General features: G+C 43.2%; 1 protein-coding gene across 1 annotated transcript; it reads left to right on the top strand.

Annotated features, from left to right (window-relative positions):
• Positions 1-3,882: 3,882 nt before the first annotated feature.
• On the top strand, positions 3,883-4,651 carry LOC309474947 (uncharacterized protein; the record flags this gene model as incomplete). The annotated part of the gene is made up of 2 exons (XM_082137565.1): positions 3,883-4,126; positions 4,320-4,651. The coding sequence occupies 2 exons, from the start codon at positions 3,883-3,885 to the stop codon at positions 4,649-4,651; spliced, it is 576 nt and encodes a 191-aa protein (XP_081993691.1).
• Positions 4,652-16,194: the final 11,543 nt, after the last annotated feature.

Raw genomic sequence — 16,194 nt, 5'->3', positions numbered from 1 at the left:
TTCCGGGATATGAAGATCGGAATAGTTCCAAACACTGTCATGTGGGCGTTGGACACCATTCACTTACATTGCTGCGCGTCGAGTTGTTCCAGAGTTAAGTTGCCGAAATATCGACCTCTTTTGAATTGTCAACTGTCTTTATTGTATCAGAGGCCCTTTGCGATGCTTATACTGGTCTTCATTTGTACATGCACAGCGTAATTATTTATATTTTATGTTGGTTGTTTCAACCAATTTTCAAGCGCTGCCTGCTAGCGCGACTTCGTCAGCTAAGAGTTCGGTAATGAATCGCTACCACCTTTATAGCAACTTTTATTTAATTTAATTTTTTGGGATATACTAACTTTTCATTATGTTATTATTGTCTTGAGTGAAGCGGCTTGTGAGAACAATGCTGGACCTTTAGGATTGTTATGGCCATCACCAGTCCTGTCTGTTTCATGGATCACCTGCCCCTGGTTTTTGTTTTTCTTGTTCACACACACACAAGCACACATTTTTGTTGTCTGTCATTGTTTAATAAAAATATTTTATTTGAAAACCTTCATTTGTATCAGCCATGCTTAAATTCGTTTTTAATCTGTTATAGTTTTGATAATGTGTATGGCCTTAATCTTAAAATAATATTCTTAGTCTTAACATGATCATGTTTCACGTTGTGGTCCTGGGGGTGGCCACTTTCATCAGAAGAAGTGAGCTAGCTTCTAAGCGAATTCTGAACGGACCGCCACGGCAGACCTCTTGCGTGATCATGAAGGTAGGCTAATGGCTGAATCAAAATTTATAAGCAAAATCACGGGAATCAATAGCCTAATAAAGCAAAATCACGGGAATCAATAGCCTAATACAGCCCAGTTGTGCTAAAATAAATATCATGAGACGTCCATCATCAGATGAATGATATGGAAAAGTTAAGTTAGAGCCGCTAAAGCCAGTGCTACCCATGCGAACATGAACACTAAGCTTTTCCCTCCAAAAATATAGCCTAAAACTTCTCCAAATGCAAAACTGACATTAACAAAATGCAATAACAGCTGAAAAAGTACTTGGGTGTGTGTTTTATTTTATATTTACCGTTCAATAATGCAATCGCTGCTGTCTGTCCCATAGAAGAACATGACAGCCAGCGTACGTTTTGGAACTATTGGGGCTTACATGAACCACGTGACAGCCATAGCGGCGACATCAAAGAGTGTCGCAACTCTCTCTCTCTATGGCTCTGGGTGGGGCTATCTGGGATAGTCCTAAAATGGTTCAGGTCATACTTAGATGGGAGAGGTTATTATGTTAGTATAGGAGACCATAAGTCTGAGTGGACATCCATGACATGCGGAGTCCCTCAAGGCTCAATCCTTGCGCCACTCCTGTTCAACCTGTATATGCTCCCAATGAGCCAAATAATGAGAAATAACCAAATTGCTTACCACAGCTATGCAGACGACACACAGCTGTACTTAGCCCTATCGCCTAACGATTACAGCCCCATTGACTCCCTGTGCCAATGCATTGATGAAGTCAACAGTTGGATGTGCCAAAACTTTCTTCAGTTAAACAAAGACAAAACTGAAGTTATTGCGTTTGGAAACAAAGATGAAGTTCTCAAGGTGAACGCATATCTTCACTCTAGGGGTCAAACAACTAAACATCAAGTCAGGAATCTTGGTGTGACACTAGAGTCAGACCTTAGTTTCAGTAGTCATGTCAAAGCAATAACTAAATCAGCATATTATTATCTGAAAAATATTGCAAGAATTAGATGCTTTGTTTCCAGGCAAGACTTAGAGAAACTTGTGCATGCTTTCATCACCAGCAGGGTGGATTATTGTAATGGACTCCTCACTGGCCTTCCCAAAAAGACCATAAGACAGTTGCAACTCATACAGAACGCTGCCGCTAGGATTCTGAGCAGAACCAGAAAATATGAACATATCACACCAGTCCTCAGGTCTTTACACTGGCTCCCAGTTAAATTTAGGATTGATTTTAAAGTACTATTACTGGTATATAAATCATTCAATGGCCTAGGACCTCAATACATTGCAGATATGCTCACTGAATATAAACCCAACAGATCACTCAGATCATTAGGATCATATCAGCTAGAAATACCAAGGGTTCACTCTAAGCATGGTGAGTCTGCTTTTAGCTATTATGCCAGCCACAGCTGGAACCAGCTTCCAGAAGAGATCAGATGTGCTCCTACAGTAGTCACATTCAAATCCAGACTCAAAACACTTCTGTTTAGCTGTGCATTTACTGAATGAGCACTGTGCCGCTGTTCGTCCGACTGTTTGTACTGTACTGTATTTTATTTTATTTTTCTAAACTGTTTTAATTATCCTTATTTCTTTTAATTATTTTAATTTCTCCTATGTCAGCAGGGCATTTAGCCCGAAACTGTAAATGCCCACTCAGAAGGTAAAAGAAAGTGATAATGTGAAAGTGACGTGTATTAATGTGGGTTTGTAGAACAGTGTTTAAATGACGATATTAAAGTTTTCGTCTGAGAAAGAATGTGAACGCAGTGCTAAAGAAAGTGAAAAGAACGTGTGAGTAAATGAGGGAGAAAAGAAAGTTAAAGGAAAGTTGATAGATGGAAGTCGTAAGAAGATTGAAGGTTAAAAGAAGGAAAGATTTAAGTCTTAAGGGAATCATTTGAAGGAAAGATCTATAATAATATTATTTTTTATTTTTAAAAGTACTGTATTTTATTTAATTTTTCTAAACTGTTTTAATTATTCTTATTTCTTTTTATTATTTTAATTTCTTCTATGTAAAGCACTTTGAATTGCCATTGTGTATGAAATGTGCTATATAAATAAACTTGCCTTGCCTTGCCTTGCCTTGCCTTGCCTTGCCTTGCTGCGTAGGGAGTTTCGCTTCAGATATTGGTGGCCCGTTTGCCTTTAGGGACGAGGACCCCTTCCCCCGTTCGTGACATCTGGAGGCCCCATGTTCTTTAACTCCATGGGGCTCCATGTTATGGATGCGGCAGGGCGTTCTCCAACCTCGTACTCAAACCTCCAGTCCCAAGATACTCCCGCAGGAGTTTTGGGGGGTATATCAGAGCTCGAGTTGAAGCTGCTTCATCGAGCCCCTCTTCAGTGGACAGCAAGCCAAATAAGTTTAACCTAATATCTTAAAGATTTTATGGGCAAGCAAACTCGTTAAATGAAGTTCCTAAACGCAAGTTAGGGAGGAGTGAGCCCATCTAATCTTTCAATCAACAGCCTGAGTATATAAGCAGCCGCTTACCTCTCTCTAGCATCAGCTGTTCCAGTATCCCTCCACCTCCCCAAACTCCACCTTCATCTCAGGTACCTTGCCCTTCAATTATCATATCCTACATTTAGCCACTGGGGGGTATATCAGAGCTCGAGTTGAAGCTGCTTCATCGAGCCCCTCTTCAGTGGACAGCAAGCCAAATAAGTTTAACCTAATATCTTAAAGATTTTATGGGCAAGCAAACTCGTTAATTCTACATAAATTACCTATTTTAAATACACATTCATCTTTCCAGAGGTGAAGTATCCCTTTAATTTTGATATATAAGTCGCAGGACCAGCCAAACTATGAAAAAAAGTGTGACTTATAGTCCGGAAAATACGGTAAACATTAAAGTAAAAGTGTCTTTTTTAGTTATTGTTCCATATATAAATTAATTTCTCTTTTCACTCATCATCTTTTGTCTTTGAACTGCAGCAGAATATTATTCACTTCACATTTAAATGAATAAAAGTATTTTAGTGAAGCTTCATCAAACCAACATCAAGTGATTTTAAAGCTTTAATCTGTGAAAAACTCTGTTCTTCAGGTGTGTTTGGTGAGTTAGTGTCAGTGATGGAGGGAGATTCAGTCACTATATACTCTGGTCTTACGGAAATGAAGGATGATGATGTGATTCAGTGGGGGTTTGGATATGAAAACACTTTAATAGCTGAAATCAATGTAATGGCCGACAGAATCACTGTATATGATGATGTTCTTGATGGGAGATTCAGAGACAGACTGAAGCTGGACAATCAAACTGGATCTCTGACCATCACAAACACCAGAGCTGAACATGCTGGAGTTTATTATCTAAAGATCGACAGGGAGATCAAGAGATTCAGGCTCATTTTCATTGGTGAGTTCAAATAAGTTAACACCTGTTTTTTAATGAATTTTTTAATTAATTCATACACAATTTTGTGTTTATTTTATATTGTTTATTTTTAATGTAAATTTTTAACTATTCAATTCGTAAACCACTATAAAGCTATTTAACAGTATTAATCTTTGCAAACCCTGTTTCTGTTTGTTCTCTGTGTGTTTGACAGATGAAGTGAAGTCAGTGTCAGTGAAGGAGGGAGATTCAGTCTCTCTAAACTCTAGTCTTACTGAAATGAAGGATTATGATCGGGTTGAGTGGAGGTTTGGAGATGAAAACACTGTAATAGCTGAAATCAATAAACGGTTCGACAGAATCACTGTATATGATGATGTTCTTGATGGGAGATTCAGAGACAGACTGAAGCTGGACAATCAAACTGGATCTCTGACCATCACAAACACCACAACTGAACATGCTGGAGATTATCTACGACTGATGTTTTCAGGAAGAAGATTTTTCTCATCAAAATCATTCAGAGTTTCTGTCTATGGTGAGTAGAGATCATTTTTCTTCTTCAAATATTCTTATTTACTATTTACATGTTGAATTGTTGAATCGTTTACAGTTTGAGATGACAGACCGTATAAAAACTCACTTGGAACCGAATATAAGATTGTTGATTAGATTTGATCATATTTCTGTGAATTCAGAAATATTAGTTGATGTCAGCGCTGATATTAGTGTTTATTGACTGATCTGATCTCAGTTTGATGTGTTTATTCCTCAGACTCTGTCCACTGTTGTGGTCCTACTGAAGCTGTGATCCGATTGGTCCTCTCTGCTCTGGTGGGCGTGGCTACTGTCATTATTGTGGTTTATGACATCAGATCCAGAAGAGCTGAAGGAGATCAAGCACATATTCACACACCAGGTACATGATTGATGATGTCATTTCTCACAAATTGAAACTGCATGTATAATTATCTGTGAGATTTATTAATTTATGGCTTTTTATGTTCATCTTTTTCAGGAAGTATCGAAATCTAAAGCAGAACGCTGAACTTTAAAGGTTCTTCAAGTGTGTTTTTGTTCTTCTAGTGTTTTTTTCATAATAAATATTGATGATAATCAATCTTCAAGTGTCAGATTTTAACAGTGTCACTTTATTGTTTATATTTCACTTTATTGTTTATAACTTCTCTCAGACACAAAATAAATATATAAAGAGACCCACAGATCTCTCTTTACTACTGCTGTATATTTGTCATATGTATTTTCTTGCCTTTATCAATAAAGTTTCTCACTCTGAGGTTCAAGAGTCTCTCATGATTTATTCTGAGGAATACAAACTTTATGTATATTTTAAATATTTCAGCAGTGTACCATATACAGCTTTATTTCTACTTTTTTCAAAAGTCGTATAGCCTATCTGTAAAAAACATTATTTATTTATCTATTTTTAATATTACCAATTAGTTTGTTTAACATCAACTTCTTCAAAGTTAACAGGAATCACAGCTTTTCTTTGTAAGTAATTACTGAGTTCTCTCCAAAATATGTGGGTCTTGGGACACTCCTAAAATAGATGATTAATATTTGACAAAAAACACAAATATCTTCCATATTCACTTTAAAACGCTGTACCACACGTGACTTTATTATGACTACATAAGAGTCCATGAAAGTAATGCTTGTACTTCCTCCGTGTTCCAATCACGTGCTTCGCAGAAGCCCCGCCCACAGCGCTGACTCTTCACTCGTGGTCTCCTCTGATTGGCTGCGCGTCCGGCCAATGAGTCTCAGCCATCTGTGCAGGAACACAACCGAGCCATATTTCACTGAGCATTAGCTCGAACAGCATTCATTATTATATCAGGATCTTAATCTTAATATAGATCCTTTAACAGTGCAGAGATGCGGGTCGCTGCAGCCGTGTGCTTTATATCTGCACTGGCTTTCACTGTACATGCACATGTGTATTTTAACAGTTTTGATGTGTTTTACTGATTATTTCACGTCATCTGAGCTTCACCACTTTGAGCTCCAGTCGGCCACAACGTCCTGTAGATCTAATCGATAGCAATCACGATGTGATAATGTGTTATGTGTATGCCAGGTTAAAGAGATGTGTTTTTACTCTAGATTTAAACTGACAGAGTGTGTCTGCTTCACAAAGCTAGGAAGACTATTCCAGTGTTTGGCGCTAAATAGGAAAAGGATCTACCGCCTCCAGTGTATTTTGATATTCCAGTTATTACCAACTGGCCAGAACTGTGAGACTGCCGTGGATGTGAGGGACTATAAAGTGATAAAAGCTCACTCAAGTACTAAATCATACAGGGCCTTTACAGTAACAACACAAGCAAGCATTATACAAATAAGAGTCACAGGTCAGAGGTCAAAGATGATTGACAGCTCAAAGCACTAAAAGCACTTAGTTTTCATCCAGGGACAGAATTCATTTGAAAATGTAAGCTCAGCAAAAGCTTGTTGATTTTCGTGATGTTAAAGGAGACGGATGTGTGAGCGGAAACTAACTGAGGTTGGGGGAGGATTCACACACGATTAGATAAATATCTCAGTTCAGTCGTGTTTGATAGCAAGTGTTTTCAGACGTTTTAAGAGTTGCTGTCATGGGTTAAACTGAACCGATGAATAAAATGTTTCTCAAATTAGTTTAGTTCTGTTTGTGGCATCAAGTTAGTAAACATTTTTTGTTTGTTCAGTTAAGGTAAAAAAGTTACTTAGAGCACCTTTAAAGCAACACCGTGTAAGTTTTGCTCTCGGGGTCCCCCTACAGTTGGGGGAACAGTATTGTCTTCTACTACTGTCGTAAAATCTGTCATGGTTACACCAGGGGATACACGTGCATTTGTTGACAAGCCGATACCCCTGAACTCTGCAGGAGGAGTTCTCACGTCTTGGGCAGACTGCCTGCGTTGCGTGTGAAATGTCTTCATCCCAGGTACAGTGGCATATATTTCGGCATGTCATATGAATATAATTTCATGGGTTTTATTTTTTTTAAACGCCAAAAGATCACGTAGCTCACGTTTACAAGCCAGCGTCATTATAGTAGCCTATTGGCTACTGTTTTACAGAATGGATATGCTAATTCAATTCAATGTTTGTGTGGTAGGTAATAGCCATATATCGTCAATATTATAATATCAAGCTACCATAGATATACTAGTCCAACAGCATGACGGCCAAGTCAGCATCGGTCGGGCACCTCTCCTCCTCCTTTAGCTCACGCCAGCGAGCGAACGCTACACCAATATTGATCCTCGTCCGGCCTTTGATTTTGTCACTCTCCCTTTTTCTCTTCCTAGTCTCCTCCGACAAAACCTTTGCCTTCTTCGGTTTCGTTGCTGCTTCGGCCATGACAAGAACATACACACGCTATACCAGCCGGCAAACAAACGCTAGTTAGGCTAGTTGGGCTCTCACGTCCGAATTTGAGGAAATGGTGGGGGAAGTGAGGTATGCCGTAAAGCAGTCGAATTTTATAGTTCTTTTTATGCTCGGGTTACTACCCGAACCCGGAAGTTGTAGTGCCAGTAAAAGCGATACAGACCCCGTCAGGCTATGGCAGACGTGTCATTCAACCTATTGTAAGTCGATGTACCATCACAAGGATCTTGGAAATATATTATGAAGGTTGAAAAACGCCTCGGTTACGACTGTAACCTCGGTTCCCTGAAGAGGGAACGAGCGTTGCGTCGAGAAATGACGCTATGGGAACGCTTTGCGTGATGACGTCTTGAAGCACATGTAAAATCAGTCCAATGGTGTGGCGGAACGTCAGAGGCGGGTGACGTCACGTACCAGGAAACTATAAAAGCCGGCCCAAAACAGAAAACGAAAGCTTCGTAAAAGTCTGAAGTCGAGCTGACAGGCATGAAGGAGATATGGCAGGGCGACGCAACGCTCGTTCCCTCTTCAGGGAACCGAGGTTACAGTCGTAACCGAGGCGTTCCCTTTCAAGGGAACTCCCGTTGCGTCGAGAAATGACGCTATGGGAACGTCTATACCAACGCCTCCATAGCTACAAATGTCTGTCCTGTGTGAAATCCGTAGAGCAGTACTAGGAAGACAAAACATGAGACCCTGGAGCAGAGTCTAGATCCAGAGAGTAAAACCTGACGAAAGTGTGCGGTGAGGACCAGCCTGCCGCATCACAGACGTCCTGTAAAGAAACTCCTGAAATAAGGGCCTTAGAGGCCGCCATACTCCTCGTCGAGTGCGACCGGACAGCCAAAGGAGAAGGCTGCCCAGCCGCCTCATAAGCAAGTGAGATAGCCTCGACCACCCACTTGCTCATCCTTTGCTTAGACACCGGGCCCCCTTTGTTAGGGGACCCAAAGCACACAAATAATTGATCACTTTTACGCCACAGGGCAGCTCTGTGGACGCGTCTAACGCCCGCACAGGGCAAAGCAAATTATTAGCCTCCTGGTCAGCATTTTGAAAGGGAGGAGGACAGAAGGCCTGCAGAACAACAGGTCTGACCACATTAGTGGGGACCTTGGGGATATAACCCGGTCTCGGATGAAGGAACGCTTTAACCATACCCGGAGCAAACTCTAAGCATGACGGAGCAACCGACAATGCTTGAAGATCCCCTATTCTCTTGAGAGAAGAAATAGCCAGAAGGAAAAGAGCTTTCAGAGTAAGAAACTTCTCAGGAACCTCCTCAATGGGCTCAAAGGGGGCCTGGGATAAGCCTTGTAGCACAAAGGACAAATCCCAAGGTGGCACCCTAGAGCGAACTGCAGGCCTCAGCCTCCAAGTGCCACGAAGGAAACGAGATACCAAGGGGTCTTTCCCCACAGACATTCCACCCAAAGGAATGTGGTAAGCACCTATGGCCGCCACATAGACCTTTAAAGTGGACGGGGTCAGACCTGCAGTGAACCGTTCCTGCAGGAACTCCAGAACTGTACCAATTGGGCAGTGGACTGGGTCCAACCGACGGTCACTACACCAAGAAGTGAATACTCTCCACTTCAGGGCATAAAGTCTCCTCGTGGAGGGAGCTCTGGACTGTAGAATGGTCTCAACAACCTCGGTTGAGAGACCTGACTCTATGAGCTGGGCCCCCTCAGAGGCCAAGCCCACAGGTTCCACTGTTCTGGCCGAGGGTGAAATATCGAGCCCTCTGCCTGGGACAGAAGGTCCCTCCTGACGGGTAACTCCAGGGGATGCCCGTCGAGGAGGGACACAAGATCGGGAAACCATACTCTGCCCGGCCAGCGCGGGGCTATAAGAAGTAGATGGACCCGGTCCCTGCAAACTCTTTCCAGAACTCCCGGGAGCAGAGCAACTGGGGGAAAGGCGTACAGACGTAGCCTCAGCCACGTCTGTACCATAGCATCCAGTCCCAGAGGAGCTGGATGCGTGAGGGAGAACCAAAGTGGACAGTGAGACGTCTCTCGAGACGCAAACAGATCCACTTGTGCTTGGCCAAACTCCCTCCATATCAGCTCCACCACCTCGGGGTGGAGCCTCCATTCCCCGGGCCTCGGCCCCTGCCTCGACAGAGTGTCTGCTCCTATATTCTGGACCCCGGGGATGTAAGCTGCCCTGAGTGACAGTAACTTCCCCTGGGACCACAAGAGGATATGGCGTGCCAAGTTGGATAACGGGCGCGAGCGCAAACCCCCTTGGTGGTTGATATAGGCGACTACCGATGTGTTGTCCGTATGTACTAGCACATGGTGCCCCCTGAGATCTGTGATAAAGCTCCTCAGAGCCCGGAAGACAGCTAACATCTCTAGGCGATTGATATGCCAGGAACGATGATGGTCTTCCCACAGACCTTGAGACGAGCGACCCTCCAGGATCGCTCCCCAGCCCGTGAGGGAAGCATCCGTCGTTAGCAATTTGCGACGACAAGGAGCTCCCAACACTGGGCCCTGGGACAGGAACCAAGGCTTCTTCCACATAACCAAGGCACGTAGGCATCGCCGCATGACCTTGATTGTGCGAAATGGGTTGCCCCTCGGGGAAAACCCCCTGGTCCTGAGCCACCACTGCAGGGGCCTCATGTGTAGCAGTCCAAAAGGTATCACGTTGGAAGCTGCTGCCATGAGACCCAACAGTCTCTGGAACTGTTTGACAGTGAGTAGCTGGCCTAGCTTTACACTTTTCACAGCTGCAAGGATCGAATCTATCCGTGGCGGTGACAGGTGCGCCTGCATCGACACAGAATCCCAAACCACGCCTAGAAAAGTGGTCCTCTGTAGTGGAGAAAGCACACTCTTCTTGGCGTTCAGCCGTAACCCCAACTCTTTCATGTGGGCGAGAACAACATCTCGATGTTGAACCGCCATCTGATGCGAATGAGCTAAAATCAACCAATCGTCGATGTAGTTCATAATGCGAATACCCTGGAGGCGCAGTGGCGCCAGAGCTGCATCCATGCATTTGGTGAAAGTGCGGGGTGATAAAGCTAGGCCGAATGGAAGAACTCGATATTGGTATGCTTTGCCCCCGAAAGCAAACCTCAGGAACTTCCAATGACACGGACGGATGGATATATGGAAATGTGCGTCCTTGAGGTCTATCGTGACAAACCAGTCCTCGGACCTGATCTGTGGCACGATCTGCCTCAATGTTAACATTTTGAACTTGAGCTGCATGACTGACTCGTTCAGAACTCGAAGATCTAAAATGGGACGCAATCCCCCGTCCTTTTTTGGAACTATGAAGTACCGGCTGTAAAACCCGGTTTCCCTGCTGGAGGGAGGTACATATTCTATGGCCGCTTTCTCTAACAGAGTGTTCACTTCCTGTTCCATAACCAGAACCTGCTCGGGGCCCACCACTGTGGGCAGGACCCCCATAAACCGAGGTGGGCGTTTCTTGAATTGTATCTGATACCCTTTTTCCACGGTCTGCAGGACCCAACGAGAAACATTTGACAGTAGCTTCCACGCTGTCAAAGATTCTACTAGAGGTACCAGCCTCTCGAGACTGGTTTCTGGATTTTGTTGCTGTTGAGTAGTCGGTTCGACGCCCTGTAACGGCGAACCGGCAGGGAACGACCGAACAGACTGCTCTAGCACCCTCCTCGGAGGGGGCGGGCATCCCGAGGCCACTACGTTTCCGGGTGGACCTTGAGATATGTGCTCGCCGGAGACCGCTGCGCCCTGTAACACCAGAGGTGGCAGGGTTGGCAGAACGGTCCCCTGAGGGCACCGAAGAGAGACGGGCACCGTAAAATGAGGTGTTAACCGCTCTGCTTCGGGGGGGACTACCCTCATTTGTCCTGGGTCCTCGGACGTCAGGACTTTTTCCCAGCAGCCTTCTTGGCGGTAAGAACGGTCCGCAGATCCGTTCTACCCCTCGAAGACTGCTGGGTTTGAGCGCGCCCTCCGTGTCCCCGAGGTTTTTGTGGGGGAGCACGGGAGGAAACGCTCTGTTTCTGAGTGGCACGGTGCTCAGCGCTCTTTTTAGAGGAGTGAGGCTGCTCCCGCTCAGCAGCCTCATAGAAAGAACGGCGGGGGAGAAGTCTTTGGAGAGCAGCTGCTTGTTTGGCAGCTTCCTGTGATTTTGCTACTGCACTATTAACTGCATCGCCAAATAAACCAACCGTGGAGACCGGAGCATCTAAGAGAACATTTTTTTCTTTATCTTTAATGTCGCTCAGATTGAGCCACAGATGCCTCTCAGTGGCCACCAGGGCTGCCATAGACCGCCCAATTGATCTGGCGGTCTCCTTGGTGGCCCTGAGAGACAGATCTGTGGCTCTGCGTAGTTCAGCCACAGTGTCGGGACCAATACCCCCGCCCTCCTCTAAATCACCCAGCAGTTCAGCCTGATAGGCTTGCATAATAGACATCGTATGCAGACACGCTGCTGCTTGACCAGCGGCTGCATACGATTTATGAACCAGGGAAGATGTTGTTTTAACTGGTTTAGATGGAAGTGTAGGAGTCTTCAGGGAAGATGCCGTTGCTGGAGAGAGATAGCTCGCAAGCGTCTCTTCCACCTTCGGCATCTCCCCATAACCATGCTCTTTATATTTATAAATGGAAGAGTAGTGGGATGTGTGTGGTGAAAATACTCTGTATGACACTGGTTTTTCCCACGATCTCAACACCTCGGTGTGGAGATCGGGGAAAAACGGAAGACTCCTGCGCTGGGGCTGCGCACGAGATGGCAGGAAGCGTTCATCAAGCTTGCTTTTTGAGCGAACGTCCTGCCTATCCTCTGGCCACTCAATGGAAAGTCTGTCAACTGCTCTAGTGATAACATCGAGCAGTTCCTCAAACGCGTGAGACTGAGGTGGCGAATCCTCAGACTCAGCTTCAACACTCACAACATCCAACTCCTCAGAGCTGGACAATTGCAGTATTGGTGCCTCTATCAGGGGGGAAGAAACCGCAGCGCGTGCTTCCGCACCCTGATGAGAGGCACTGGATCTGTCAGATTGATGCTGAGATAAGGCAGAGCCCGTCTCAACATCCACTGACAGATCCATTTGCGAACCCCAGGTCTGAGATCGCCGCCGAGCCTCAGCCGCGGCGGGACCCGAGCCCTGGGGAACGTGGTCGGGATTGAACCGAGCCAAACGGGATCGGAGCGTACGCAATGGAAGCGCACAGCAATGCTCACAGTCACCACCCTCGAGTGCTGACTGGGCATGCTCCTCTCCCAAACAAACAACACAAAGAGTGTGTGTGTCACCTCCCGTTAAATAACGCGGGCAGGGATGGACACACACTCGATACTGCTGCTTGCTCGCCATAACTGAATCAATATATATATATATATAAAGACAGACAACACCAAATAACAAGGACAGATTTCAACACAGAGCGCAACTGAAGACTCAGAAAGCTTTCGTTTTCTGTTTTGGGCCGGCTTTTATAGTTTCCTGGTACGTGACGTCACCCGCCTCTGACGTTCCGCCACACCATTGGACTGATTTTACATGTGCTTCAAGACGTCATCACGCAAAGCGTTCTCATAGCGTCATTTCTCGACGCAACGGGAGTTCCCTTGAAAGGGAACTCCTGATAACATGTGAGTTCAGGGTGAGCCACTAGATGGAGGTGTTGCTCCTCAGACGAGACCACAGAGACAAATCACACTAGAGATTTAAAGACTTTATCGTTCCCTGTTGGAGGAAATGGAGCATCGATATGTTGTGTTTATGTATTTCACTGTGATCTCAAAGTATATTATAATGTGTCCCAAATCAGTATTTTCTCAGGATAAAGGAGAAGCTGGGGGAAGTTGTTTGTTTATTACTGTAGATAGAAAAAAACGTATCAATATATGTATAGTTAAACAATATTTTAATAATGTAAAGCTTTATATGTTCAACACTTCTGAAATCTTTAATATCTATATAGTTAGTTTTCCTCCAGGAGGAGCTCGACATAATAAATGTAATAAAACATGGAGACTCTTGAACCTGAGAGTGAGAAACTTTATTGATAAAAGCAAGCAAATACATACAGCAAATATACAGCAGAAGCAGTAAAGTGAGATCTGTATATTGTTGTGAGATCTGATATTATCTCATCTCCTGATTAGCTTCATAGTAACCAAAGTTATCTAGAATAGCCTTGTGCTGTCAGGTCAGATTTATAAAGTTAGTCTCCCTTGGCTTGTCTAACATATATCAGCAAATCTAGGAATATAATAACCTTACTGTGTAACAATACATTTCTACAAGTTTAAGCCTATGGATCAAAGGTCATGCTTACCTTCCAGCAGTATCTTGTCCAAGGATTTCTTGAAGAACAACAATAGATATTAACCTATAATTATAATGCTCTGGTGCTATATTTATAGAACTGTCTTGTGATGAGCTGAAATATGAATAAACGGTACTTGTCTTTATAAAATAAAATTTATTTATACAAAGGATCAAAATACTGGTTATACAACAAAAAGGTGTGTAGCAAATCAACAAAAGATTACAGGTTATAATACTTTCAGCTCTATCCAATTTCAGGGCAGTCCTGTGAATGGATTCACAAAGGCTAAATACCTTATATGCAGTTCAAGCAATATATGAATAACTTGTTCTCGTCCGAGTAAGTCAAGTTATGAATTTCAGCAGAGCAATATCATCAAAGAGTCTAAATAATCTGAAGATACACTATATTCTCTTCAGGGCTGCATCGACATCAAAATCAAAAAAAGCCTGACTTATACAGAAGCACTCATATATATAGGAACGTTTGGTTACATCAGTTCCTCTGCCTACGCTAGGGTTTTTTCCATAAGAAGTAAAACCATGTGACTTAGTAAATCATATGACAATGTGAAACAAGTGACATATATAACTCATGAGACAATGTGACATTTTTAGTACTACATTGTATTACCTCCTGGGAGCTGTGTTTAAATTGTGTTCACCATAAGTGTGCATTCATTTCAGCATTCTTTCTACCTTTCCTTCCTTTCCCTCTTGGGAATCTATGTGTATGTGTTCTAGAGTATAGGTCTGGAAATGGAGATGTATCGTTCCTTGCAATATCTGAGAGAAATATAAACAATAAAGCCTTGGAAATAAAATCTTAAAATAATCAAGCTCAAATATTCAGTTTTATGAAAAAAACACTAGACGAACAAAAAACACACTTGAAGAACCTTTACATTTTAGTGTTCTGCTTTAGATTTCAATACTTCTTAAAAATGATAAAAATATAAAGCCATAAATTAATAAATCTCACAAATATTAATACATGCAAAATCAGATTGTGTGAAATGACATCATCAATCATGTACCAGATTGTTTCTCTGTTTCTGTCACATGATGGAGTTTGGGTTCCTTTCCGCTGTCGCCTCTGAACACTTAGTTATTAATATTATTGACTTGAATGCACTGACACTATTGGATGAGAACTGAACTGAGCTGGATGATGACATCACTGTTTTGCTTCATAGCTGAAATGAACTCATTTCACAATTGATGAAATTAACTGAAGTGAATCAACACTGAACTGACTTCAGCTGAACAACAGCACTATTGTCTTTTTAGAGCTGCTTTACAACAGAGTTGAATTCTGTTTGCATCATTGAATCATTATTTTCTTATTTTAAAAGCTGCTTTGAAACAATCTTTTATAAATGCTATATAAATAAAGGTGAATTGACTTGTAGAAGTGTAGAAGCCTAGATCAATGCTTTCAGAATAATGGTAACTTCTGCCATTTGTATCTGTGGAATCGGCAGGCCATGGAATGAGGTTACAGGACTTAGTTCGGCATCAGTCCACCACGTTTTATGGTGTGTTCATCAGGTAAGAGCCTTTTTTGGGAACAGGGGCCTTTGCGTAAGTTCCCCTCCTAGAAGTCTACAGTAATATGAGGGATGAGTCTGTAGACACACACTTTCAAGTTTGGTTTGGGGGCAAAAATTTCTGGTATGGAGTCGCCCTCAATCTGACCCAGTTTAGGCCAGGACATATTGGACATATCCATATTCTGGATCCTCAGGAGCAGAGACTTCCCTCTGAGCAACTATCTGTGAGATATAAGGGTTATGCACAGATGCTTCGTACTCTTTCTCTGGGGAAGAGTCTGGTATCACCTCGAGTCCCATATGTCGTCGCAAGACTACCTCGACAGACACCACTGTCACGGGTTGAGCTGCGGTTTTAAATAGCCGCCTAGATCATGACTGCAGGGAAGGTCTTCATCTCCCAGATCTGAGGCAATCATGTGTTGGTCCTGGAGATGAGCGCTGTATTTCTTGCATGGAAATCCGTCTCCTAGATTTGAAGGATTAACGTGTGTTGATCCAGACTGGTATAATTCTGTTAGTGATGTGACGTTCGGCACCGAGGCTTCGAAGCTTGTATCAAAAAAACTAAACTTCTCACATTGAAGCAGTGTATCGGAGCTTGATTCGTTTTTCCATAACCACGTGATCTGTGACTTCCGAAGCTTCGTTTCTACACACAGTCACGTGATTGCTTCATATTCAGAATCAGATTCGAAAATAGCGCGAACCCCTTGAGCAGGTTTCGAATTTCATGCTCTTCGGTAGTAGTAAATAAAAAAAAGAAATAGACTTAGCCCTCACACTGTTGAACAAGTCCTGTTCCTTAATAAAAATCTTTAATTTCTTAAATT

The sequence above is a fragment of the Leuciscus leuciscus genome (assembly GCF_965113295.1).
Source record: "Leuciscus leuciscus genome assembly, chromosome: 15".
In the NCBI taxonomy this organism is placed as follows: Eukaryota; Metazoa; Chordata; class Actinopteri; order Cypriniformes; family Leuciscidae; genus Leuciscus; species Leuciscus leuciscus.
This window is presented reverse-complemented; position numbering and strand designations above follow the sequence as displayed.